The sequence below is a fragment of the Amphiura filiformis genome, chromosome 19 (assembly GCF_039555335.1).
Source record: "Amphiura filiformis chromosome 19, Afil_fr2py, whole genome shotgun sequence".
Lineage (NCBI taxonomy): Eukaryota > Metazoa > Echinodermata > Ophiuroidea > Amphilepidida > Amphiuridae > Amphiura > Amphiura filiformis.
The window spans coordinates 36,983,021-37,010,926 of NC_092646.1; the positions used below are offsets into that span (position 1 = coordinate 36,983,021).

Below are 27,906 nucleotides of genomic sequence, written 5' to 3' on the forward strand. Positions count from 1 at the left end.
GTGTCCACTTTAAAAAAAATGTTGCCTACTTTTAAAAATAATTTCAAATTGTTTTAGTAGGTTCTTGTCTTTGTTATCAACCATTATTGACTTGTTTTGGAACTCAGATGTTCTACTGCAACATGGGCCGAACAAACATTTACGCAAATTTTGCGAAAAGTTTATGCCACCAAAATAGAGTTCTTTCCAAATAGCTAATTTTATCCCAAATCTTGTTCTTTTGTATTTTATTCAATTAAAATTCTGTAGTAATGAGCATGAAAAGAACAATAGTTGATGAATGCATACAGGTGAATAATTAAAAGGGAAAAAAGCTGTACAAGTAGACAGGGTTGCTAGTTGCCACTTGGCTGACCGGGGGTGGGGGGTCACTCACCACTTGACCTGCTACGCACCCGCACCCAAGAAAAGCATCGAAAAGGGTATGTTTTTCACCACACGGCGTCGCCGACATCTCTTTGAAAAAGGGGTATTTTTTCAGAAGGCATCGCCATTTAGGGGTCAAATTCAGCCAAACCCTTCGACGTCTAGGGTCTTTAACAGCCGAACGCTTCAACGTGGGTGGGTGTGAGAGTGACCCCCCGGATTTGGGTTGCTAGAATATCAGCCCAAAGGTACAGTGAATACCAGCAGAAAATTAAGTTTCCATCAATAAAATCCCAACTTACGTAAATTCACATTAGCGTGTGCCAGTCACGTATTACACAATGCACAACTTGCGCAAGGTTCTCCACCCAACTGTATGCACACCATTCTATATCAGTACATGATGTTGTAAGTCTCATTTTTTCTCGCTAATTATAAGCCAAATAAATTGTAGGTAATTGGTTAACATCAACAGGTTTATAATTACGGTACCTTGAAAGTATAATCTCAATTAAAAAAATAAGAGATATTAAGGTACGATTTCAGTCAAATTTGTATTGTTATTACCCAAAATTGTGAAATAATATAATTTAGTAATATAACTGTCAGGAAGGGTTTCTGTCCATTTTAAGCTGAAATACAATGTACATGTAATAGCTGATAAAGTGCAAAACCCCAATGGCTATTTCATCCGTTTAACATGGACTGGCAAATGACCTACAAACGCAACAAAATTGGCCGATTCCATTTTGTTTTAAGTTGGGACATGTATAAACATTACAAATATAGCAACAAAAAATCAGGTTTAAAAAAATACCAATTTCATGTTATAAGATCCATGGCTCAGTAACCACAATATACTTCCACTGGTTGAAAGGTTCAGGGGAAACCAGAAATGTTGCTAGTAAAATGTACATGTACTTCCAGGAAAAACAAAGCAGAGCTAATAATGATAGTCAAAAGTTGCAAATGAAAGAGAAAGTGTTTTGTCATGTTGATGAGAGATAGATTAGGATGTATCAAAACAGAGGAATAGAGTTTGCTTTTATAGCCATTCCACAACATGGTAAAGGCTTGATATAAAAAAGTCACATTTAAAACAAACAATTAAAGCAGTTATCAACTTAAGGGTGGAGGCAGGATCACTCAAATTTTAGACATTGTTTTGTATTGTATCTTTTACAAGAAATGATGATATAAAGTACATACCAGGGTAATATTTTATACATTTTCAGAAAGGCATTGATGCAAGGAATCCAACTAGCATTTTGAGAAAAGCACCAAATTTGATTTTCCATGCCAATTTTTTCAGCCCACCATAACAACTTACCCATCCCTAAATATTCAAATTGACGAAAATTGCATTTGTGTTCTTTTAAAAGACACAAAGCTAGTAACACTTTTCACAAATTTTCATATTGCTTGAACAAAATGTATGAGAAAAATATCTTTGAACAATTTTGTTTTTTTGGTTTTCTCAAATAATGCAGTATTACGCCAAAGAAAAATGCACATGGCCAACTGGAAACAAACTCTTTTTTGCTGTTTCAGTGTGCATGTTCTCATCATGGTTTGGTGGACTGTAATGAAACATAATGGATGTGTAAGCGTGAGCCTCAAGTTCCTTTCACGGTGGCCCAAACTAATTACAAGACCACTTCTACATTGAGGCTGGCTTTCCCTTTTAAATGGGATTTTTTATTTTAAGCCTTAGCACTGGTTACTTTGGATCAAAAAGTGATCCTTTATACTGCTGGTGAACATGCTAGTGCCAAATGAAAACAAATCTGTTATAATAGTGTGATATAGATTTTTTAATGGGCAGGGTTCGTGTGTATTGTGGGAGGTTATGTGTGTTACAAATTAGAGCGTGTTTCTACAGGCGCACCGCTAAGTTACCGCTAAATGGATAACGCTATCTTACCGCTATCTTACCGTTTAACCTGCTGTTTCCACAGACAGGTTTTTGCCGTTGGCGTGTTCATACCGTTTAATCTGAATGACAAACATGTTTTAAAAGTGTATTTGTCTTACCTTTTACGGTAGTATGGCCAAAATCTTGCATCGTAGGCCTAGAATTAATGCTAGAATGGATTGTTTAATGGTTGATTATTGCTAAATAATCATTTTTTTTTGTTATATTTTGCAAATCAACAGAAAAGTTGTACATTTTACACAGTTTTTCACTATTTTGTAGCATTTACAAATTTCCGTGAGCAATCCCCGTTTTTCTGTTTTTCCGTATCACGGAGAAATTGTGGCTTTACATAATAGTTTGGACTTGTTATGTTGCCCAGGCTGTTATTAACGTTTTTGTCATGTCGTCTGTCCAATTAACATGTTGATTAACAGCCATTTTGTTTGATTTTGCTCAATAATCGGCAAGTTACCGCTTAGGTCTGTTTCACAGAAAATCTACCCGCCGTCAACGGCAAAAACCTACTCCAACGAGGTTTCCGTTGGCGATGAAAAAGGCGTTACCAAAAAAGGCGTTGGAGGCTGTTTCCACAGGAGTGATTAACGGTTCCATACCGTTTCCAAAACGGTATTTGGCTCTGTAGAAACACGCTCTTAGACCAGCCAGGGAGCAACAAGCTAATTAAATGAGGAAAATAAGGCATAATGCATTTCCAAGCGTGTTCAGAGTGTGACAGTTATTATGCCTCCATCATATAGTATAGTACTGTATAAGTGGTAATTTTTGCGAGGGTTTTATTTTCACGCATTTCACGATTAGAGCTCCAATCACGAAAATAACACCTCACAAATATATATGCAATAATGTGTTACAAGTATAGGGAGGAACTGGGCAATCGCAAAAATAACATTCGTGAAAATGTGTCTCTCACTCCAAATCGCGAAAATAAATGTACGCGAAAATTACCACTTATACCAGTAGAAAAAACCTGGAGGAACAAAGCATTGTCCGACATCCTTACCTGATGCAGTTTTTCGAAGGCGTTATCCAGGCCTGTAGCCAGAATTTATTTGGGTGAGGGGGTGCAGGCCCGGGGGGTTGGGCGAGGGTGGTACTCACATATTTAAGGTATGGGGGAGGTGTGAGGGAGGCTTTTTTGCAAGAAAACCCTAAACATGGGTCCCAATTTGTAAAAAAAATCCTAAAATATGAGTCTCTATTTGAAAAAATGGGCCAAAAACTGTTAAATCAGCCGTTTCTTAGGTAAAAAATCCATTAACATGGGTTTAGATTGGAGAAAAAAAAAGTCAAATCAGTATTTTTTTTAGGTAAAAAAATTCGTAAAAAATGGGTAGGGGTGCCAGAGTTCAACTTAAATTTTGGTAGGGGTGTGCGGCGAACTAAGAACTGATTTTCGGGGAAAATAGGGGCTTGAAGAACTGAAATTAGGGCCTAATTATAGGCTGTTGAGCTAAAAGTTTCTAAATTATTTCCAAATTTGAGCTTAAAGAGCTATTGTCAGAGTTTGAGGCTCAAAGAACTGGAGCAGATCCAAATGTGGGGCTTAAGGAACTGCCGGAGAGCCTGAAAAAGGGACCCTTGACCGCCGCACATACCCGTACCACCTTAACATGTGAGTGCCCCCCCCGGGATACGCACAGTTTGGATTTTGTGCTGTGAAAATTATCAGACCATGGATAATTAGTGACATTGCTCATTCTGTTAGAACAGAAAACCAAATCTACCCATGATGCATTGCATGAATTGACCTAGATCACTCAAACCTGGCTATTTTCTAGTGGGGACATTGGTCAGGGAAGATACCTTACACTTCCCACAATGCATTTCTTCCCTGTACTGATTTGCTAGTCAGTGCATCATGGGTCGATCTAATTAAGTGACAAAATATACCTCAACAGAAAGAGCTTCAGATGGATGTAAGTCATTGGCTTTTACTCTGAAGCAAGGTATGATGGGAAGGAATAAGGTTCTGCTGTGAGTCTGGTGACATTATCACTGTATATCCAAGGATTAGATCCTGAACGCCCTATCTGCAATTTAGCTGCCCTATACACATCTGACAGTTTCTGCATTCTATATTGTACACAATCTAAAAATATGACACCTGGCAGCTATTGCAGATATTCTTGCCCTAACCCCACTACATGATGAATATATAAATTCTATGTAATAAGATGAACACAGTGATTGATGGAAATGCTTGATTGGTCCATGGAAATGGGAATAGTCGGTCATCAGAGATATCTTGCCCTTCCCACTCCCAGAATCCTTTTTAACATGTTATATCACATTACACTCCCATTACTTTTACACTACCACATACATTTCCCTTTGTTTTAATTTTAAGAATAATTTTTAAGTAATAAGATGAACACAGTGATTGATGGAAATGCTTCATTGGTCTATGGGTTAGTTGATCACCAGGGAAGATATATACCCTTCCCAGAATCCTTTTCAACATGATATTATTGATATGTCACCTCTTTTCATCAAATGATGTTCCCATTACTTTATACAGGTTCCCTTTGTTATCATTTTAAGAATAGACTTGTTAAATGGGTCGAGAGTCAAGTATAAAAACATACCGTACTGACGCGAGTATAGTCCCACCTTCGAGTAAAGTCCCACCCCAAATTTTCGAACAATTTCAGAAATTTAAAAAAAAAAAAAAAAAAAATTTGTAAAGTTATTATTTTTTCGGCTTTGGAGTGTCCCAGGACCTAGGCCTAAATGCTAGGATCATTCATGGTTGACCTAAAAAAATAAATAAAAAAAATTCAAGATGTTTTGTTATTTTTAATATGAAAATTGATAATTTGTATCAAGTTTTATTTGTTTTCATCTCAATTCACAAAAAGTTATACAATTGGAAATGCAATATAAGAAATTTTCATACTCTATTAATGATTTCAAAATGCATTCAAATTCAATGCATTTTGAAATCATGACATGAATACAAATTATCAATTTTCATATTAAAAATAACAAAACATTTTGAATTTTTTTTTTTTGAAATTCGAGTATAGTTCCAACACCCAATTTTGAAAAATGTTCACTCAAAAACGGGGTGGGACTATACTCGCGTCAGTACGGTATTTTGCAAGATCTGGATGGGCTCTGTTCAGTACTTACATTTTGTCACTGTGGACCCATGTTGCAGTAGATAGCAAATCAGTACAGGAAATGAAAATGGGAGAAATGCATTGTGGGAAGTGTAAGATATCTTCACCGGTTGGTCATGCAGTAATCTGTAAATGTCGCTATTTTTAGGGGATGAAAAGCTTCTTATTTTAAGATTAAATTAATGGCTTGTATCATATTTCCGTTTCAATTGAGTAGGCACGTAGGATTTTCCACCTTTGTTACAGGAATATATAGATAATGAGCTTATGGGAGATGATATAAGAATATTGCATCAACAAATTGTGCTCCTGGAGCATTTTAATTTATAGTCTATGCTATAGTCGATTGACCTTTTCGGTAAATCCCATAACCCTTTGCGAGTACACCTGAGAACTCGTCATTTTACGTCACGCCGACTTGCAATGCGCAGTAATGATGTTCGATAAACGATGTGCGATCGGCGCAAAAAGCGTGGATTTAAAATGACGAGTTCTTAGGTGTACTCGCAAAGGGTTATGGGATTTACCGAAAAGGTCAATTGATTGTTGATAAATATGAAATGTGTTATTGCTGAATGCATTTAGTTGAACTTGAAATTATATGTTTATCACAAGAAAAGTGTTCAATAAAATTAATAGTCATGTAAAAAGGTAAATATAATAATATTAGTCACATATGTTTTCAGATGCAGCATATCTTGGCATATAATTATAACGAGGGCTGAAATTTGAACAAATCGGGGTTTATTTGTAAATAAGCTAGTGTATGGGTAAGTGCACTACAGAGAAGTCTAAGAGCATTTGGGCTTAACAAGAACTGTCTTTAAAAAGGATAACGCTTTTGATGAAGATCATGTTTCATAATTTTGCATTGACAGGTACTTGGAATTAGAGCATTTAACCCTGCCAACTCTTGAAAATCACTGATCTGAACTGAAATTGGAACATTCAGGTCTACACCAGGCACAAAAAGAAACTCGTCAGTTATATTCATCCTTGTTGTTCAATAACTTGATAATTTTGGATTATTCTGAAACATACATTTTGTTAATTGGACTTTTCTTTCTCATTTGACACCCTGATCGTGAACATTGAGCAAGAATTGACCAAGATATGCGCCTCCAAACTCTCAAACCCCAAAATGAAAACTTGCAATTTTAACGATTCAATTGTGCTTGTTACACTGTGTGCTTTTATTGATTGGCCCGTGGTGCTTGTATGCAATACAACGATGCGTTCACATTGAAAATCGTTGAAAATGCAACTTTTGATTTTGGGGTTTGAGGCTTTGGAGGCGCATATCTTGATCAATTCTTGTTTGTTTTTCATGAACAGGGTGTCAAATGAGAAAGCAAAGTCCAATTAACAAAATGTATATTTCAGAATAATCCAAAATTATCAAGTTATTGAACAGCAAGGATGAATATAACTGACTAGTTTCTTTTTGTGCCTGGTGTAGTGTTTTTTGAAGAGTTGGTATGGTTATCACTAAGGCCTGGCAAATTCTCGCTATTAACCAACTATATCTTGCTTTTTAAAAAAGTTTCCAAGCAGTGCACTTACTATAAAAATGTTGCTCTATGACATAAACATTCGCCAAATTCCATTAAAATGCAGTTCCAACTTCGTCAAAGTGCAGAATTCAACAGCATTGCAAGCACAAGGTCGAGTGAAAAAGCCATGCTTTACTCAATAAAAACTGACATTTCATTTCAAATGAGTTCAAGTTTAGGCCAAATATCATTATATTTATTGAATTACTGGAATATTTTGACTATAAAACATAATTCAAGGTCAAATTTTTGTCACTATTTTCTTCGACACCGGCCGGCCGCGTCGGCAGGTTTGTTTATTTATTGTTCTGGACAATAGAGGGCAGCAAATTTTTGGATTTTTTTTTTTTTTTTTGATTTTTCACATTTTCGGGCGTTTTGAAAGCTTCTTATGCCATTTTTCGTGGAAAATCTCGCCTTTCTCGCTTTTCAACATTTTGGATCTCGTTTTTTACTTCAAAAAAATTGTTTTTTTTTTGCCGGGGCCTAGTTATCACTAATCTATCAATTATTTACACATTGCATCTTTAATTCAACTGTATTTTTTTCAAACATAACAGGAATAGGTTTTATATTCATCTTCGTTTAAATATTTGTTTGTTTCCCTTTTTTTTTTTTTCATTTCTAGGTCAGAAGACGTGCCTTCACATCCACGGTGTATTCCCGTACATTTACATTCCCTACAATGGCACAGAACCATTGGATAAATACACATTGCAGTTTGCAAACAGCTTAGATTTAGCCATCCAGGTATCCTTAGGGAGGGCATCATCAACAACGGAACATGTTTTCAAAGTATCCCTCGTCACTGGAATGTAAGTATGAACCATCAAATCAGCCTTAACCCCATGAGAACTACCTGCCGATTGGCCAAAAATAAGTTTACATTATCAATTGACCCAATCAGCAACATTGTTAGAATAATTTCACCACACAAAAAAATTGAGGTGAATTATTTCAAAGCTCCATTCTGATTGGTGATAAAAAGTGAAAATATCATGTAATTGACCAATCAGAGGCAATGTTAGATCGGCAGGTAGTTCAGTTTGCAAACAGCTTAGATTTAGCCATCCAGGTGTCCTTAGGGAGGGCATCATCAACAACGGAACATGTTTTCAAAGTATCCCTCGTCACAGGAATGTAAGTTTGAACCATCAAATCAGTCTTAACTCAATGTGAACTACCTGCCGATTGTCCAAAAAGAAGTTTTCATTATCAATTGGCCCAATCAGCAACATTGTTAGAATAATTTCACCAGGCAAAAAAGTTGGGGTGAATTATATGCAAAGATCCATTCTGATTGGTGATTAAAGTGAAAATATCATGTAATTGACCAATCAGAGGCAATGTTAGATCGGCAGGTAGTGCAGTTTGCAAACAGCTTAGATCTAGCCATTGAGGTGTCCTTAGGGAGGGCATCATCAACAACGGATCATGTTTTCAAAGTACCCCTCGTCACAGGAATGTAAGTATGAACCATCAAATTTTCCTTAACCCATGAGAACTACCTGCCGATTGGTCAAAAAAAAGGTTTTCATTATCAGTTGGCCCAATCAGCAACATTGTTAGAATAATTTCACCACACAAAAGAATTGGGGTGAATTATTTGCAAAGCTCCATTCTGATTGGTGATTAAAGTGAAAATATCATGTAATTGACCAATCAGAGGCAATGTTACATGTGTAGATTGGCAGGTAGTGCTCGGGGGGTAAGCCAGAAAGCAACATGCTTGAATTAAAGAAAAAATTCTACTGTTTGTATACTTATCATATGAAAAACTAAGCCTGATACTGTATCAGTATCAGTTGGCCGTTATAATAAAAAAAAAACACTGGAGGTTCACTGTTTTGGATCCTATGAGTAACAATCCATTATGGAGGATTTCCCATCATACACCTGGCTATGCAGACTATTTACCCTAATGCCCCAGACAAGCGCACAGACACACTTTGCCACGGGGGTCTAGCTTGGCTGGCCAAGTTTCTGTGACCATGACTGTTTGCATGATGATGCAATCGCATCACATGGGATACCTGCATGTGCAGATACTTTGTGAATTGAGCTCTTTTGATACTTGTTACGGTTAGGGTTAAAAAATGCAAAAACAAAGAAAGGCAAACCTTTTTTATGAAAGCAGTACCATTCGTCTAGCTTTGAGTTTCTTACATAAACCAAGACATCAGACTTGATGAGCACAAAAAGCACAAAATCAATGTTACGTGAAAATTGTCATTTCTATAGTACGGTATATACTCTACATATCAAGATATGCCTTGCACTAGGGCTGCACGACACACACCGACACCGCCTGGCTAATAATTATTTGGTGGAGCAGAGACACTAAAATGAATACACGGGATCGATACACGTGAATTGCTATGCACGATTTTGATATCAAACGAAAATCGTCCGATACTGGGTTAGAAATTGATGAATATCTCCATAAATGAATTTTTCTCAAGAAACCAGATGTGGTCTCATACACTTGAAAATACGTGTTGAACAGATATGATAGTCGCTAGAATGCGCTTTGAAAATTGGCCGTGCGCTTTGAACTCAAAATTTGACCATTTTATATTGCGTTGGTCCTACAGCGTGCAGCGTGTAGTACAGCTGCACTCACTGTAGGCAGTATAAAAGTCGATGACCATTGAACTCAATGGGGTATACAAGCTTATTCACGCACAACCAAGATCGATTACCCGGCTATTGTGAGTAGCCTTAGTTATGTCCCTCGACTAATTATTAGTTTTAAAGAGCTTTAAAGGTTTGAACCAAATGGCTAATCGTGGCTGTGGATTCAACCTACCATGGTGATTCCTGCCATGAAGATATAGGGTCGATGACACTGTGCGGCATAGGCTTTTTTAGTAGTTGACTATTCGCCACCCAAATAGTCGCGGTTACGACTATGGCCAACTATCAAAGGTCAAAATGTCCTAAAGTTCAAGCTTACTTTTTTTGTTCAGAATACACTTAAAAACACATTCACTGCATTGGTGTTCCTGTCGAAATGAGGGTTCTTCATAACCATAACAAATGAATGCAAATGGCGAACGTCACTAGTACGATCAGCACATCGGAACATTTTATTCACAACAATAAGGCTGTACGTATTTAAGCAAAAGGACAACATGACATTGAATATATACAGGAAGGAGTAATAGGTAAAGTTATAATTAACTTTCACAAAGATTTTCAAGGTGGTAGCACAAGTTCTTAGACAATTTTTAGCACCTTTAGTACCTGTCTTTACTTCAATTTTGTTGCTTGTAAGTTGTTGAACGTTCAGGAATAGTCGCCAATTGACAATTATTAGTCGTAAGTCCCGACTATCGCCAAATAGTCACAACCTTCACTATTGGCGACTTAGTCATTCAGGCCTAGCTTGCACAACATGATGAAAAGCACTGAACAAATTTTAAAGGCACTGCAAACTGTATCAAATTAAGTAATTGAAACCGAGGTATGTGACATTTTCTAAAAATATTAAAAATATAAAATCGCTATTTAATTTACATTTTTGTGCTACTAATGGAAAGGGGCTTATGTGAACTTCGTAAAAGATAATCTGAAGCCAATAGCTTGTTGGATCTAGGTCTGTAATAGACACATAATTTCTAATTCAACACTTCATCAGGGAAAAAAATATGACAATTGACACGTGTCGAAACTCGTAATGAGTTTTAAAAATGCTGAAAAAGTCAATAGATAAGCTTGAAATAACGCCGATATGAGTTAAGATTCGTTCTACTTCCGGGTTCTGGTCAACTTTGGGAGGTAATTTTCGACTTACCGATGAAAACATGATCATACGGTAAGCTTATTTGGACAAAATAGCATTAGAAATTTCATTTTCTTCTCTTTTGATATGTGTCCTAAAGTGTTGAAGAAGGACAATTTATTTTGACATGTCGGATTTAGGGTCATATCGACGATAATACGACAGTCGATAACAGGCATAGTTGGATCTGGGAGCAAGGCATTAGTCAGACGGGTGGCTTTAGGGTGTCCAAAATGGTCAAAAATACCTTATTTTTCAAAATCAGGGTGTCCACTTCCTATTCACTCCATTATAAAAATCAAAATTTTAGGGTATCCAAATTTAAAAACAGGGCGTCCAAATGACACCTGGACACCACTCTGGCTAATGCCTTGTCTGGGAGCTATTGCCAGCAGCCATTCCAATGAAGATCAACTTATTTATAGTTTATAAGTTGAATAGCCTCACTGCTCAAAATATTTATTGCATCATGCATGTGCTCTCAATCGATATCTCACTTCCTCTAAAAGCGTGTTCACATCTAAATAGAATGTGCTATCTTCATGTAAATACTTAGGAATATTACTAGATACTAACGAAGGTATAAAAAGAGTAAGATTTAAAGCCTTAATGTATGATTTCCGTTGAATTTTAATTTTGTTATTCTTTATTCAAAATGTTGAAATAATATTAGTAATAACTTAGGAAGGGTTGATGTCCATTTAAAGTTGAAATAACAAGGTAAAGTGAAAGAAACCCCACTGGTTATTTTGGCTATTTAACATGCAGTTCTATGGGCGGACATATTATCATAATTTTTAAATTATGATAATATGTCGAACTTTGCTCTGTTTACCTACAAAGACAACACATTTGGCCGATTCCATTTAGGTGCAAGTTGGGACATGTGTAAACATTACAAATATGCAAAACAATCAGGTTTGAAAAAAATAAACCAATTTCATATTATAAGATCGTACATTATGGCTTTAATCTTTCCCTAGAGAAGTCCTTTTCAAAAAGGACTTTCTCTAGGGAAAGATTAAATCTTACTCATGTTTACTGACCTAGAGTACCAAGTAATTTCAACTCGAAGATATAAAAAGATTGTCTAGCAATAGCATCATATAATCACCTCAAACAATTTCTGCAATGCAAAAGAGCAAACATTACAACAAAAATGAGAATTTTTTAATGCTTATGTACATTTTTTTGTAGGGTCCATTTTTCTTCACAACAGTGAATTATGGACACTGACAACAAAGTTAGAACACAGAGTACCTAGATGTTTTTCAAAGAACTCTTCTTAGAACAATATCCATCACAAAATTAGACAAAATGGCAAATGCTGATCTATATACAAACACAAATACTGAACCATGGAGCAAAACCATCAAAAGAAGACGACTAAACTGGGTACTGGGTAGGTCATCTATACAGACTCCCAGACGAATCTCCAACAGTCAAGCCCTAATTGGCAAATAGGCTTACATTTTAAAGGGGTACTACACCCCTGGCCAATTTTGTGCCTATTTTTGCAATTTTCTCATTGATGACAAGTAAGATATGTATATTATAGGGGCAAGGATTACAACTACTGCACTGGAAATTTTATTTCAGCACAGACAACACTTGTGGAGTTACAGTCAAAAATGAGGGAAAACCACTATTTGATCAATAAATCAATAACTACTTGTCTTGAGTTGCTGAATTTTCAGTGCAGTAGTTATATCTTAAGCGCTTCAGACTCCGAGTATTATGCGTACAATATTGTATGTACAATATATGCGTTATTTAATCTATTGCCATTCTATTTCCAGTAATGTTTAAGTTCTAACGAATGTTTGATGACGAAAAATCGATAATATGTTACATACAATATCTAGCAGAAATATATTATCGATTTTACGTCATCAAACATTCGTTAGAACTTAAACAGTACTGGAAATAGAATGACAATAGATTAAATAACGTACATATTGTACATACAATATTGTACGTACAATAAAAAGTCTGTATACTGCTTTACTTGTCACCAATGCGCTATAATTTTTGAGAAAAATGCAAAAATAGGCACAAAATTGGCCAGGGGTGTAGTACCCCCCTTAAATCGGGATATATAATAATCACAGAATCAGCTATAAGTTAATGTCACCATAATAAAATGTTAACTCCACAGATCTCCAATCATATTAACTAACTACTGAGCTCTACTGGTTGATACAAATGATACTTTTACATAATAATATAATTAGAATACATTGTATCAGTACCGTATTTCGTCAAATAAACGCCCCTGGGGGTGTTACATTTTCCCAAGGGGGGGGGGGGCGTTTATTCAAGGTCAATTATAGAGCGATAATTCCCGTTAAAATCATTAGGTAAAGTAAAAACACACGATAAAATGACGAACTATGAACTAGAAACACTGACTTCTGGCTCACTTCCGAGTTTCTGATCCAGATTTTCGCCAATTATTGACACTATTATCGACCATGTGCGCAACTTGGTAAGTTTACTACACAAGATAGCATGGAAATATCGGCATTTTTGAAACATCTTGGTTGAAAAAAGTGGTGGGGGCATTTATTTGAGGGGGGGGGGGCAACTATTTGACGAAATACGGTATGTGTGGGAGTAAGAGATGGGTCTCACTCTGATTGTCCCAAAAGGTTATGGTATGTGAGTAGGAACAACAGCTACCTGTCTATGTATGACATGGCCTAGAAGAAAGTGTGATGGTCATTGGTACAGGGTTATGCGGGGTTATGCATTTTTTTGATGATTCTGAGACATCACTCATGTCTTGAAATCAGACAATAGTACATGGCAATGTTCAATTAATGTAATGTTAATTACGGATGCACTGCAGTGGAGAACTTAATACATATGTATAAACAGCTTTTAACAATTTTTTTATAATAAAACATTGTCTTCAGAGAAAGTCATACACCTACATATAATTTAGTATAATGACTCTTGTGATAGTATGTTAGCACACCCATTCTTTTCCCCAGTCTCTCGACAACAATGCATAAATCTGATTTAACGAATCACTGGTGGAGCCTGCAATTGCATTCTATTGATGAGCTCATTACAAATGGCATTAACCCATCTATAAATACTATTATAATGGAAGGTATTGTTTGGTTTGAGCTCTAAAAGGTTTGGCATTTTAGAGCAAGAACAAAATGCTGGGGAAGTCATCTGCTTGGGGAATATTTATTTACTCCATTCAGAGAATGGTGCTGGAATTTAAATTAATAGTCATATTGTACAAAATGTACCGTCTTAGATATGAAATTGGTTAATTTTGTTCAAACCTGATTTTTTTGGGCATATTTGCAATTAATTTTTACATATGTCCGAAACGACACCTAAATGGACTGAAGGTATACAGAGCAATGATTAAGACATCAAATTCCCAATAAAACTCCACTTTGATGAGGCAAATTAGCCAATGTGTGCGGTTTCTTAAAAATACCTTTTTATTTTTGCATACATTTGACCTGATTTGACAGAAACATTTTCTGACAGTTATATATAAACTATTATTTCAGCATTTTGAGTGTAGAATGACAAAATTAAAATTTGATGGAAATTTTACATTGCTATAATGATCAACTCTAAGTTGTGGCACCAGGATTTATTTTTTTTTGGGGGGGCAAAGTGAATTTCTGGGGCGGGGTAAAATCAACAAATTTTGCCCAAAATTGCCGCAAAAAGCGGAAATTTACATAATTTGGGGGGTTTTGCCTCGAAACAGGGGGGAGGGGGCAAGAAGAATATCCACGTAATGACTGCATATAATAAATGTCTTTGAGGTTCAGACCAGGAATTCAGACAGTGCATGTAGTCTTCAATTTGGAGATCATTGTGCACTGCATAATAATAACTTTCAGTCACACCAATTTTCAAAAAAATATTTTAAATCTAGATGATTTGTGTGGAGGTGTGTGTGTTCTTTCCCCTCAAAGAGGCTAAAAAACCAATCACTAAAAGCTTGACAAATTAAAAAAAATATATCTGACATTGCAAATATATTTTGAAAATTTTAATTTTTCCCCCTCAAAGAGGCTAAATGTTTTTGAAAAAATTAATCACCAAAAGCTTGCAAAATTGGAAAAAAATCTGACATTTATTGTACAAACATATTTTGAAAATTTTTCCCCCTAAACATTTCAGTCAAAATTGATCTACTTTGGCCAAAAAACGGCTGATTTTAATTTCACACAGCTAAATAAATTCCCCATAATGTAAAATTGGGGTCAGTCGGGCCCGTCGAATAGAGTTTTTTCCATCACCAAATGCAAAAATACACACAGTAACCTTTGGATTTTCTCTGCATTTTGCATCTGCAACTCTCTTCATTTCATTTTGCCCATTTCTCCATTGTGAGTGTTTTTGTTGCGTGCCGGTTTCCAAGATACAGAAAAATAATCAAATCAGTCTGAGCTATATGAAAATGCCTTGTTGATTGAATGTTGATTGAGTTGTGACACGCAACTTGCTATTCAAATTGTAAGCAAGCTATATCATACAACTATACAAGACAATGAAAGGTCTTGTGGATCTAGCGGACTTGCTGCTCTTGTTTATCCAGTACTGTCAAAATGGGAATTTTTTGGGAACACTAATTTTCATGCTAAAGGGATCAGATAGCAACATTTGCACAGTATTTTTTGTGGGGCTGAGAGCACATCAAATTGCATTCTGAATACGAGGAATGTCCTTCTTATATCAAATAATTTTGATTTTTTTTTTTTAATTTGTGATATTTTGTGACATTTTATGGTATTGCTCTTATATGTTTTATGGCCACTTTTGATCGATCATTGGAAAAGGGATGTGTAGTCAATGAATTAGCCATCTTCTGATTTTTGGTGATTTCTTCCCAGGATTTCTTTACTACTAAATTCAGTGAAATAACCCAAATTACAGCTATTTTGGGTGCTCCAATTGGACATCTTCTGATTTTGGGTGATTTCTTTTACATCAATTTTAGGTGCCTTTTAACTGTTGTCGCCACTTCGCGAGAATCTGTGAATGAAAATATTAATTTGCAGCTTCGCGCGAAGGCATTCATGTATACTTCCATCAAAATATCGCCGAGTATGGCAAAGAATTGTTGCCCGCACTGTGCTTTCTTATAGAACTTCTCTGGCCTACACCCCAAGTTGAACCAAATACAACTCTCCGCAAAGCGAAGAAACCTGGTCCGCGAAGTTATAAAATTTCAGCTAAAATTTCTTCACAGCCTGCAAAATTGCAGCCTCGAAGTGGAGTATACATCAGACTTTACAGCTATTTTGGGTGAATTATTTACTTCTATGTACTACAAATTACCCAACTATATTTTGGGTGCCTTTGATTGGTAAGGAACAAGCCAAAAGATCGATGACGTCCTATAAACGTAACTAGTTTAGTTTCTCAGCCGACCCCCTCCCTCCCTGCCAGAAACATAATAAAGAAATGTTGAAAATTATTCTTCAGACCGATGTTTTTGTACAAACGTAATCAAGTATTTTTACCCCCTCCCCCCTAAATGAAACTAGTTTCGTTTATAGGACGTCATCGATCTTTTGGTTTGTTCCCTAATTGGGCTACTTTCTCATCACCCACCACCCACTCTTTTGATGATGTGATGCTTGGCTGTATCTTTACATACACGACTGTAGACACAAAGTCATGGCAACCCTTTTATTATGTACTTCTGTACTACAAGTTCAATGAAATTACCCAACTACATTTTGTGTGCCTTTGATTGGTAATTGGGTGCATTTTTATGGTAATTGGGCTACTTTCTCCTCACCCACCACTCCCTTGATGATGTGATGCTTGCTGTATCTCATAGACTACAAACGCAAAGTCATGGCAACCCTTTTTATTATCAATACAGTACCTTTCCTTGTCTGCTTCATTCAGTGTAAACCTCTTTGTTGATTGAGCATCGATCACAACCACTTTAGGCTTTGAAGTACATGTAGCGTGTTAATACTGAGATATTTTATTCACTTTTTACATCACATGGATGGGGATATTATTAGTTTGCATGTCACTCATTATTAGCATTTGGCTGTGGTGTACAAATGTACATGGCATGTAATACAAACAATACTAGCATAACATTTTGAATTTTATCTTGAAATTTTGAATTTTATCTTAAAATTGTGAATTTAACCATAAAATTATAGATTTTATCTTAAAATTATGAATGTTACCTTAGATTATGGGGGAGCCCCTAAGGTACTTGGGTCCTGACCAAAATTATTATTGCACCCCTCCCCTCCCCCATTTTGACATTATCACATTGACACTCCTTTTTTTTTCACCAAAAGACCAAATGCAAAGCATTTTTGGGCTTTGGACCCTAATCTGCTACATGTACATGTTAAATATTTTTTTTTTTCAGCTCAAACATTTTTTTTTTAAATCAGGGTTTTCTCAATCCTGAAAAATGATGGCAGCCCTAGGCATACAGGTTCGCAATAAAGAGTTAGAATTATGAACAGAAAATGTATGGTCATGTAAATCATACTTGAAAGTATACAGTATCAAAATGAATAATGATGCATGCCCTTAAGGTGGTTTTGGAGGCATTTTCTAGAAATTAGGAAATACTTTGAGCATGTTTTAAACAGATTATTTGCGTAGGGTAAAGTACATTGATCAATATGCCTTTTGTTTGAAGTAAATCGGACATATTTTCTTTGTATCTCATTGTTTTTATCAATAATCAATATAGTTAATGAGCTAAAAGGAGTGTACATATAAAGGTTCATTTAAAATATGTAATTTTTGCCAATATTTTGCTAATGTATAAATGTTCACGGTACTTTTATTTTGCATACTTTTGCCCTGAAGTCTTTACCCTGCTCAATTAATAGCTGTTTAAAACATGCTCAAAGCATTTTCTAATTTCTAGAAAATGCCTCCACCTTAAGATATCATTTAGTGAATGGATGGGAGATGACTAATGTGAAACCTAATATTTGTATGCCCTATATGTGCAAACAAAACTGAATACGCAAATGCTATTATCAGCCTTAGATATGATATATTTGGACAAAGAAATGGTCAATCTAATGGCCTATTACAAATGTTTACAGTAAAATGATTGTATAAACAATATGGCCACTTGACTTGTTATTAAAATAAATTTTTGTTTTTAATCAGGGCTGGAAAAATGTGAATTTCCGGTACCCAATAATTTAGTGAACCATATTTCCTGTGGGAATTTCGCAGCCCATGCGCCGCCTTAGCTGCACCAGGGAGGTGTCTGAGGGGGGATGTGGCCCCCTAAGAAGCTGAAATATTTATAGAAATGACACCAAATGATGCGATTTGGTGCATTCTTCATATTTTGGAGCCATGATCAATGTTGTGTGTTTAATTATTTAAAAAAGTTTTTGGCAACTTAGCACATGATCCTAGCACATCAGTATAGGTCCAGTGGTTCTCCAAATTGCCAAAACTTTGAAAAAAAAACCCCAAAAAACATTTTGTTTATTTTTTTTTAATTTATTTTTAAATTTTTTTTCGGAGATCGCCCATGAGCTAATCAAATTTCTCGCCCGCGGCTGATTTACCCAGTTTTTCAAGGCCTGATTTTAATATTGAAATGGCATCTAGGTATATGGCATCAATGTAAATGTACATTTGAAATATTATGGGCATAAAAAAAGTGATATCCATCAAAATATATATATGTATGAGAATCAAATTTTTGTTTTTCAATGCCTGAAGATGAGAAGGTCCTTTTTTGGCATAGAGGAGCAAATATTTCTTGAATCTGGGTTCATCTGCAACTGCATTGTTTCACAGTTACAGGTGCAAGGCAGTGGCAAGGTTGAAATGTGTGGCGGTTATCAAAATGTGGGGGCAGCCAAAATACAAATGCACCAAAATTGAAATTAAGCTAGATAAAGAAAAGCATAACCAGAATAGAAATTCTGTGGATTGTCTATTATCATTATATTTGATCCGATCAAGCAAAATCACTATTCAGTCTGAAATGCCCAGGTCCAATGCTCCACATTAGCGAAAACCCGGCTTGTGCATTTATAGACACATCAACATCTCAGTAGAAGTGCATTACTTTCAATCTCATTTAAGTAATACACAGTTATTAACCTATATTCCTTACATGTAAATACATTATCTAATGGCCCAGGAGATGGAAGGACAACTAATTTGAGGCCATTTTCAACAAACTCAGAGCAGTTTTCATTTTCAAACCCATGTGGAGCCAAAATTTGACCTATGATGTCACAATGTTACCTCTTTGTGCCATAACTCCATAACAAAACATTGTAGATAGGACAAACTATACTTATTGTAAATTCTTATGACTAGAGGAACGAACGCATGTATAATATTATTTTAAACCAAGTTTGAGCAATTTTGAACTTGACCCCTGTGTAAAGTTCAACAACCTTTTTCCACTGTGCTGTTGAAATGCTTCCGTCACCTGAAGTGACTTTGCATGTAAAAGTGAGTGAATTTGGGCTGTAAAGCCTCAAAACAGGCTGAAAATAAATGAAAGTGCAGAAATTTGGAGTAACAAAATGTAGGAAATCAAGCAATGGCCTAAAGGCAGACCTGTATATCACTGCTATTAAAGGATGATTAGTACTACAGGCACTGTATCTCTGCCAAATTTAACATTCGGGTTAACATTATTTGCAGGCCTGTAGCAAGGATTTTGTGTGTGTGTGTGGGGGGGGGTGCTGATTTTGAAAAAGTGGACTTTTCCAAGGGGGAATTCTGTGTGAAAAGTAGACTTTCTGTAGACGCCTGATTATTTGTACGATAGTTACAGGAATCTATTTCTTGGAATTTTACAAAATAAAAAGAACCAACAGATGTGGTGTGCTCGCTGATCAAAATTCAATATATATCATTTTTCAATTGATCACTAACATGTTTACTGAACCATAAATGATAACACAGTTTCCATTCATAAATCTGCGAATATTGGTGTTAAAAAAATAGTTTGTTTGGCTTTTTCTCTTGGAATATCTACAGATACTAGTCTTGCACACCAAGGGCAGCTACATATATGTACAGTACAGGCCTATTTATTTAGAAGACCTTCTCCTTGACTTACAATGTGTACTCTGATTGGCAAACACAGAATCCTGCCAGTGCTTTTGATAAAAAATGTACAAACGAAATGCAAACTAACTGATTGTGAGATATATACAAATGTATGCTTGTGATAAATATTTTTTTTATATGGCTGCATAACAGACAAGGTCAACATAATGTGATGCGATCAAGCAAAATCAGTCAGAACTCGGCAATCCTAGTTTTGAGATATGGGCCAAATAATGTGTGTAGGGGTGGAAAAAAATAAAAATTGACATTTTGCAAAAATGTGAGGGAAAAACATTCTTCTTTCACTTAAAAATATTTTTTGATGAAATTCCGAAGGGAAAACATTAAAAAAGTACATATTTTGACCCCTGTCCAACTTCGATAATTGTCAAAAATCGTGAAATTATTCCAAAAGAAGCTCGGATTTTAAAATGTTACAAATTTTACGAGTGCGATGGATGCATGAAATTCTTACTCTCGCAAATATTTCTGTTTTCTAGGAAATCATCATAAAATTGAAAAATTACACAAAAATTATTTGCTGTAAAAATGATCATTCAACGTAAAAGTCATGTATGCACGCTTTTGTTGCCTGGTCCAAACGAAAGACCTGTGTTATGTTTAGCGTTAGGGTTAATAAGCCTATATTTTCTTTCATTGAGACATGCTTAACCCTAACTCTATGAAATCTTACAAAGCAAAATGACTGTGCATGCATGCATCCCATATGATGCCATGATGCAATCAGCCCAATTCATGTATGCAGTTTTATTGGCCGGGCCAGCGAAAGACCTGTGCCTACCGGTCAATGATCTAGTGCTTAGTACCCAAAGGATCTAAGGTTTGAATCCCGGGGTGCCAAATAACTTCTTTGTTCATCTTCTCTCCTTTTTTGTTCCTTCCTTCCTTTCCGATAGCCAAAAACTACTTTTAGCGTTTGTTTTAAAATTGTTACATTATCATTTTATGCTTTTGTTTTTCTGTTCTTGCAGGCCACTATATGGGTATCATTCCAAAGAGCAGCAGTTTCTCAAAATATACTTCTACAACCCACTTATGGTCAAAAGGTAAGTTTTTGCATATGGTATCCACATCTAGACTCAAAAGAGACTGAGAATTCTGGCATATTAATTATAGGTTAAGGAGGATTTCGTGATCCTAGCACCCTCTTTATAAGACATTTTTCACGAAAAAAGCTTAATCTCAAAATTTCAGTTGAATCCGATTTTGCGTTTGTGAGTTATGCATGATTATGTGTATCACACTGCTCCATAGGCCACTGTTGTAATTTCGTTCTGGTATACCAGAACAAAATTCAAAATTTGACGATATTTATGAAAATCCCCTCCAGTCCGAGCTCTTGCCCCCCCCCCCCCAGTAAAAACCCAAAATTGCAAAAATTGCTGCCAAAAGTGGAAATTGATTTTGTCCACCCTTGAAATTCACTTTTCCCCCTCAATGCCCCCCTCCCAAAAAAATCCTGGTGCCGCCACTGATAATGCATGCAAAGATTTCATTGAAATTATATTAGACTTGATGTGGAAACCTTTCCAAAGGGGAAAAAGTTTCAGTTTTGGTTTCTAGCAAGTTACATTGTGATTGTGTTATGAACTAATCAAAGGTCACAAACACTATGGACCACAACGGCCTCATCCTAATGGTATAGTTCAATAACCTCAATTAAACAATCATAGTGCAAAATTTGACCTCAAGTTACAGAGTATGAGTTTTTGTACTCAAATTTTCAAAGGTCATTCAATGAATGTACAAATGTATTGGGGTTAAAGAACTGTGCCCTGATAGATGACCATGATGTGGATCCTAGTGAGACTTGATGTGGAAACCTTTCCAAAGGGGAAAAAGTTTCAGTTTTGGTTTCTAGCAAGTTGTTTTTTTGATTGTGTAACTTATGAACTACTAGTAATCAAAGGTCACAAACACCATCTATGATTGATCATGGAAGTATACACTAGGATCCATCGCATGCTCATCTATCAGGGGCACAGTTCTTTAACACCAATACATTTGTACATTCATTGAATGACCTTTGAAAAATTGGGTATAAAAACTCATACTCTGCAACTTGAGGTCAAATTTTGCAATATTAGTGTTTAATTGAGCTAGGTTATTGAACTACTGTATGCCATTGGGATGAGGCTATTGTGGTCCATAGTGATAAAGTTTTGATGGATTGATTTCTGTTGGTTTCTAAATACGATTTGGCCTTGAAACTACAACAAAGCATGTGCGATCTTTGACCTAGTTTGTTTGTCAACTTATTCGTAACTTGCAGGTATGAGAATTTTTAGGTTTAAACCTGAATTTAGGCACTGTTTTTTTGCCAAAATGTATGCATTTTTAGGTTGTCTGAAAGAAAAGACCACTATTATACCATTTGTGCACTTGTTGCAGTCTAAACGGGTACCTTCAAAATAACAATGCACAAATATTTTAAAGGTCAATTTAAAGATCCTGGAATGGCAAATGTAAAAATAAGGGAAATATTTCAAAATATGCAGGCAACCATCGATAAAAATAAATGTAGGAAGATTCGCGAGACCTTTCGCTATTGTACTATCATGGTTATAATCAATCAGCGATTGAGCTAGGCTGGTTATGAACCACCGTTATTGTGACTTCTGACCAGAATGATGTCATTTTTACCCACAATGCATTGCGGCCGTGATCAGAAACAAAGAAAAACAATTCACTTCCAGTAATTTTATAACGCCAGTATTTCTTATGGCAAAGCTTGGCTGATTGTGAAAATGACATTGCCATTCTCGGAAACCTTTCCAAATCATTTCCACTAGTTTAAAAGTCCTGCAGACCCCCGGAAGTATTTCTAATTATGATCAGAAACAATACATTAATTCACCGTAACTTTGGAAGGAAATATGAGGGAATTTGATCAGGTTTTCGCTAATAATAATCAACTCGGACTCGGAAACACAGTAACACTATCAAAGAACATGTGACCGATACAAATGGGCAGTATTGGGCGCAACAGTCTCTTATACATCCCTTTCCGGTGCGGGTCACTCAGGGTAACCTTGGTGTCCATTTGTGTGACAATGTCAGTGAATCAATGATCGATGAGCTGTAGCGGAGTTCACATAACCATGCTAAGGCAGTGTTGGAGTGACCGTTCTCATAAAATCCATGAAGTGATGACTCGCGTTAAATAGCGTAAATGGCTTATCCCTCTCGAGTGGATTAGGACTTTTTTGTTGGCTATCCTTCTATAATCTTGATGATTAAACATATCTGAACCTGTGCGATGGTGCATGGGCAGACACACACAATTCTTCACATGTGGGTGGAAATACATCAATAATGCTGTTGTTGTTGAAGTTATAATAATAGTTGTATGGTTCATAATTTTTCATATATAGAACACATTAAACATGCATGGATATGCACTGTAAGTGTGTACAGACAAAATCTTACACTTGTGTGGGAAATATGGTATTTTTAGTACATGTACAAGTGTCAAGGTCGGGGGCACTTAAATTTAGTGCCAAAAATATGAGTAAGAAAGGACGTTTTTCATTGGCAAGCAATATATTTGCGTATCGTTAAGGTGTCAAAAAAACAACTTACGTATGTTTGACCACAGGGTCTATGGTTTGACAAGACCTCAAACAGGGCTCGAAATAAGGAGGCCCCCAAAAATCAGCGAGGGCCCACAAAAGACACAACTGGCGGGCCCAAATGGCCTGCAAAATTTGTGGCAATTTGCTCACTCTTTTGTGAGGTTCATAGGTTAAAACCAATGGCCCAAAGTCGGGCCCACAAAAATTATTGTGGGCCCTCAAACATTTAAGATAAATGGCCCTCAGAAATTCTGGCTTATTTCGAGGCCTGCCTCAAACATGAAACATAAAAAGTACATCATTTATTTAAGGTTTCAAAAATGTCAAAAATCATGAAAAAAATGTCAAGGGACATGAACATGAAACATAAAAAATGGCATAATATTGACCATTTTTCGCTGTTGTATAAACTTGTAGGGAGTAAACTCAAAAATGTCAAAAATCAGAAGAAAATGTAAATTTGAAGGGACATGAACATGAAACATAAAAAATGGCATTATATTGACCATTTTCCGCTGTTGTAACTTGTAGGGAGTAAACTTGAACAAAACATGTGTTAAAGGTAGGCCTATAATGGTAGACCTGTAAAAATACTTGTTTAGAGTCGGTTTTGAAAGTACGGTACCATAAAAGTGGAAAATTTTGCGCTCAATTTTTTGATCTAAAATTTTTGTCATCCAAAAATGGAGACCCAAAATTTTCCAAATGTCTGGTCAGTCGGGTAAGGGCAACACAAAAATTTTGTTTGGGCCTAAAATTGTAACAGTCATCTGTATTGCTTGTAAAGTACATGTAGCACATTAAACATACATGAATGTGTGCGACAGTGCACATGCCGACAGAAGGGGTGTGTGTGCATATGTGTGAAATTGATTGCTAAATTAATGTGAATTTCCATGCAAGAGATCATTGATGATTCAATGAAGCTCTCTAATTTTGCATTGTTGGTAGTCGATTGTATCGGTATTTTGTCCATTGTGCAGAGTATATAAATATTGTACTGTAGATGCAGGTGATAAAATTAATTGTTTTCTTTGCCAATTTGAAGGAAAAAAATTTCATTTTTCATAGTATTTCATTCCAGAATATTTTTAAATTTTGTTAAATTTTAAGTGCTGTGATCTAATCCTATGTATGGTATTACAAACCGGGCTATTATGAGTCTCAGAGCCATGAATCTGTATTATTTCATTTCAGCATTTTTTACTTAATGTTGTAAATATTTGTTTGTTTGTTTTTAGAGCGGTTGATTTACTACAAACTGGGGCTGTTATGAATAACGTCTTTCAACCATATGAAGCACACGTTCCTTTCATCCTACAGGTGAGTAGCTATTACACTTAAAATCCACACTCCCCCTTTGGAAGATTTTGGAAATATCTACCACAGGGGGAGTATGAATTTCAAATGGAATGAACATTTTAGGCAATTCCATTTGAATTTCATACACCCTCTAAGAAAGAGTCAACCTGTATCTTTCACAGAGGGAGGGTGAATTTCAAATAGATCTACTAATGTGTTCATTCCATTTGAAATTCATACTCCCCCTGTGGAAGATATTTCCAAAATCTTCCACAAGTGGAGTGTGGATTTTAAGTGGAAAAGCATGTCTTCCCAAATTCCTTTGAAAGTTTTAAGAACAAAAAGGGTGACATGCTTGAACCTTCAAAGACCCTTGTTGATTCAACTTTGCAAAAGATTCAGAAATAAAAAACCCTCCCAAATATCTTATTTGGAGTACACCGCTTGTGTGGGAGTTTTATAAAGTCACATCTTCCATTGGACATGCTTCACTAGCCTCACCTGAACCAGGGACTGTCTTTTGGAATTTGAAGGAGAGCATTAAATAGCTCTTCTGGAGCCTTCAAGGAGAGCTGTTTCGAGCATTTACAATAGAATGTAAGGGGAGAATGGTCAACTAAGGAGAGCTAAAAATCACTCACCTATGTCAGATTTAAGGAGAGCAGTAGAGTAATGATTGCTATCGCTCTCCTCAAAAGGCAGTACCTGCTGAACACAGTCAATTCAGTTGTACAATTTTCCAAGAGACATACTCATATTCAACAAAATCTACTTATCATCATGATCATTGAGCACAATAAATTATAAACATGTTCAACAGGCTATTCCATTTCAAATTCACACTACCCCTGTGGGAGATTTAGTTTAAGTCTGCTACAGAGGGAGTATCAATTTTGAATAGAATAGGCAGTTCACAGTTGGGTAACTTCCATTTGAAATACTCACTCCAGTTGTGGAAGATATAAGTAAAACCATCATATGGGGGAGTAAGCATTTCAAAATAATTAACTCTGACCAATTACTTTTGTAAAACATACTCCCTCTGTGGAAGATATTTCCAAAATCTTTCACAGGGGTAGTATGGATGTCATATGGCATAGTGTATTGGACAGGCAGGTGCTGGGAAAATAGATGGACTTCCAGGTATTCACTCAGCACTTTACAGAACTAATTTTAGCCAGAAACCTTTTGAAAAAATATTATTTTCAACACGACTGCTTGGATGTAAAACCAGCCACTAAAAGCAAAATTGATAAAGACTAGTAACTTGTGATGCTATTTGGAATGGTGTTATCTGTGGCAAAATAAAATGAAATCCTCACAAAAAGAAAGTCCCCCACTTCCAGCAAAATGTGTTAAATTATATATTAATTTGAGCCAAACTGAACCATTTTGAAAAAAAAAAAGGAATTCAAATTGTCTATGTATTATACATAGACCATTTTGAAAAAAAAAAAAATCAAATTGTCTATGTATTTTATATTTCTACATAGCTCAATCCTAATCGTTTATTTAGTACTAACTGGAGATAACAGAAAAAGTTCACTATTCGACTTAATTTCTTGAAAAAAGAGTCAAAAACATGCATTTTCAGCATGTTTTCTGACAACCGAGTTACAAATATCAAAGGCTTGGGACACTTTTTTGTGTTACTTTAATTAAATGATTGGTTATAAGAATGGAAGATGTCTTTTCCAAAAATTAGTGCCAAGTTTTTAGTTGTTGGACCAATTGAAGTACTACATTTCTGTAGAGTTCAACACAGTCTCAGACCTGCCAACTGTCCGCATTTTGCGGGACAGTCCCGCAAGATTCGAAGTTTAAAACCCGAAAATGCGGGCGCCCCGCATTCCGCATTTCCGTCCATTGAAAAAAATCATTAAAAAAACCAACAAATTGTCCGATATCGTCTGGCACGAAAGAATTGCGGCGGCGCTATACCTATTTAAATGCATTGAAAATGTGGTGGCGCTATTAAAAGCCTGATTAGCACGTGCTTGCGTGTTAAATTCACGTTGCCCATTGTAAATACATTGGATATGTATGAGCGTTGCCATTAAAAGGAGGCTATTATTTTAGCCTCATCGCTTGGTGCATGGTTCATTGATGCAACATTGTATAACCGATGAATTGCGTATCTTTTTCGGATTGGTGAAGAGGTTATTTTCAGCTTTTCACTGTGTCAATGTTTCCGAATTCGGAAGGTTCGTCGTAATTTCGTTGGAATTTTGGAAGAATTTCGTTGGAATTTTGGAAGAATTTCGTTGGAATTTAATTCAGAATGGCTACCAAAGCAAGCAATAAGAGAGGTTGCAGTTATACGAAAGACTATTCTGTGCAATTTCCGTGCATGAATACCATTTCGTAACATGTTTACAAGTGCCAAAACCCATCAGCTTCCCCTGGACCCCCACCAGGGGCCCTAAGGCGGGCTCCTGGACCCCAACCGTTCGCCGTGCGTGCTTCGCACGCGCACATTGTCACTAAATTTTTAGTGTCCCGCATTTGGACTTTCAGGGGTTGGCAGGTCTGCAGTCTGTTTGTTTCTGATCACCATTTTTTAAACATTCATATTGTATTGCTTTCCTCCACAGTTTTTAATGGACTACAATTTGTATGGCATGAACATGCTCAATGTAGCTGCTGTCAAGTTCAGGAAAACAGAAGAAGATAAACAAGGTATATAATTAACCCCATGAGAACTACCTGCTGATTGGTCAAAAAGAAGTTTTCATTATCAATTGGACCAATCAGCAGCAACATTGTTAAAATAATTTCACCACACAAAATAATTGGGGTGAATTATTTTCAAAGCTCCATTCTGATTGGTGATTAAAATGAAGATATCATGTTATTGACCAATCAGAGGCAATGTTAGATCGGCAGGTAGTGCACAGGGTGTTAAACACAGATTTATCTGGTTTGTAGATATTTAATTATAATTTGGAATTTTCATCTTTCAAAACCAAAATATTGACACTGACCACAGTTTTGTACGTCTTGGACGACACACTTCTTCAGAGTAATTATTGGTATCCCATCCTCAATGCTGGTGGTAACAGCTCCATCCTGAGAGTGCATGGGTTTTGAGGGTGCAGCACCAAAGGGGCTCCAAAAATATAATCTACTTATTCCACAGGAATATTTGTATTATAAAAGGAATTTC

General features: G+C 36.1%; 1 protein-coding gene across 1 annotated transcript in view; it reads left to right on the forward strand.

Annotated features, from left to right (window-relative positions):
* Positions 1-27,906, forward strand: part of LOC140140544 (DNA polymerase zeta catalytic subunit-like) — a 116,415-nt gene that overhangs the window by 20,188 nt on the left and 68,321 nt on the right. Inside the window, 4 exon segments of the mRNA XM_072162303.1 lie at positions 7,609-7,795; positions 20,835-20,909; positions 24,680-24,761; positions 27,335-27,419. Coding sequence (XP_072018404.1) covers positions 7,609-7,795; positions 20,835-20,909; positions 24,680-24,761; positions 27,335-27,419 — 429 coding nt within the window.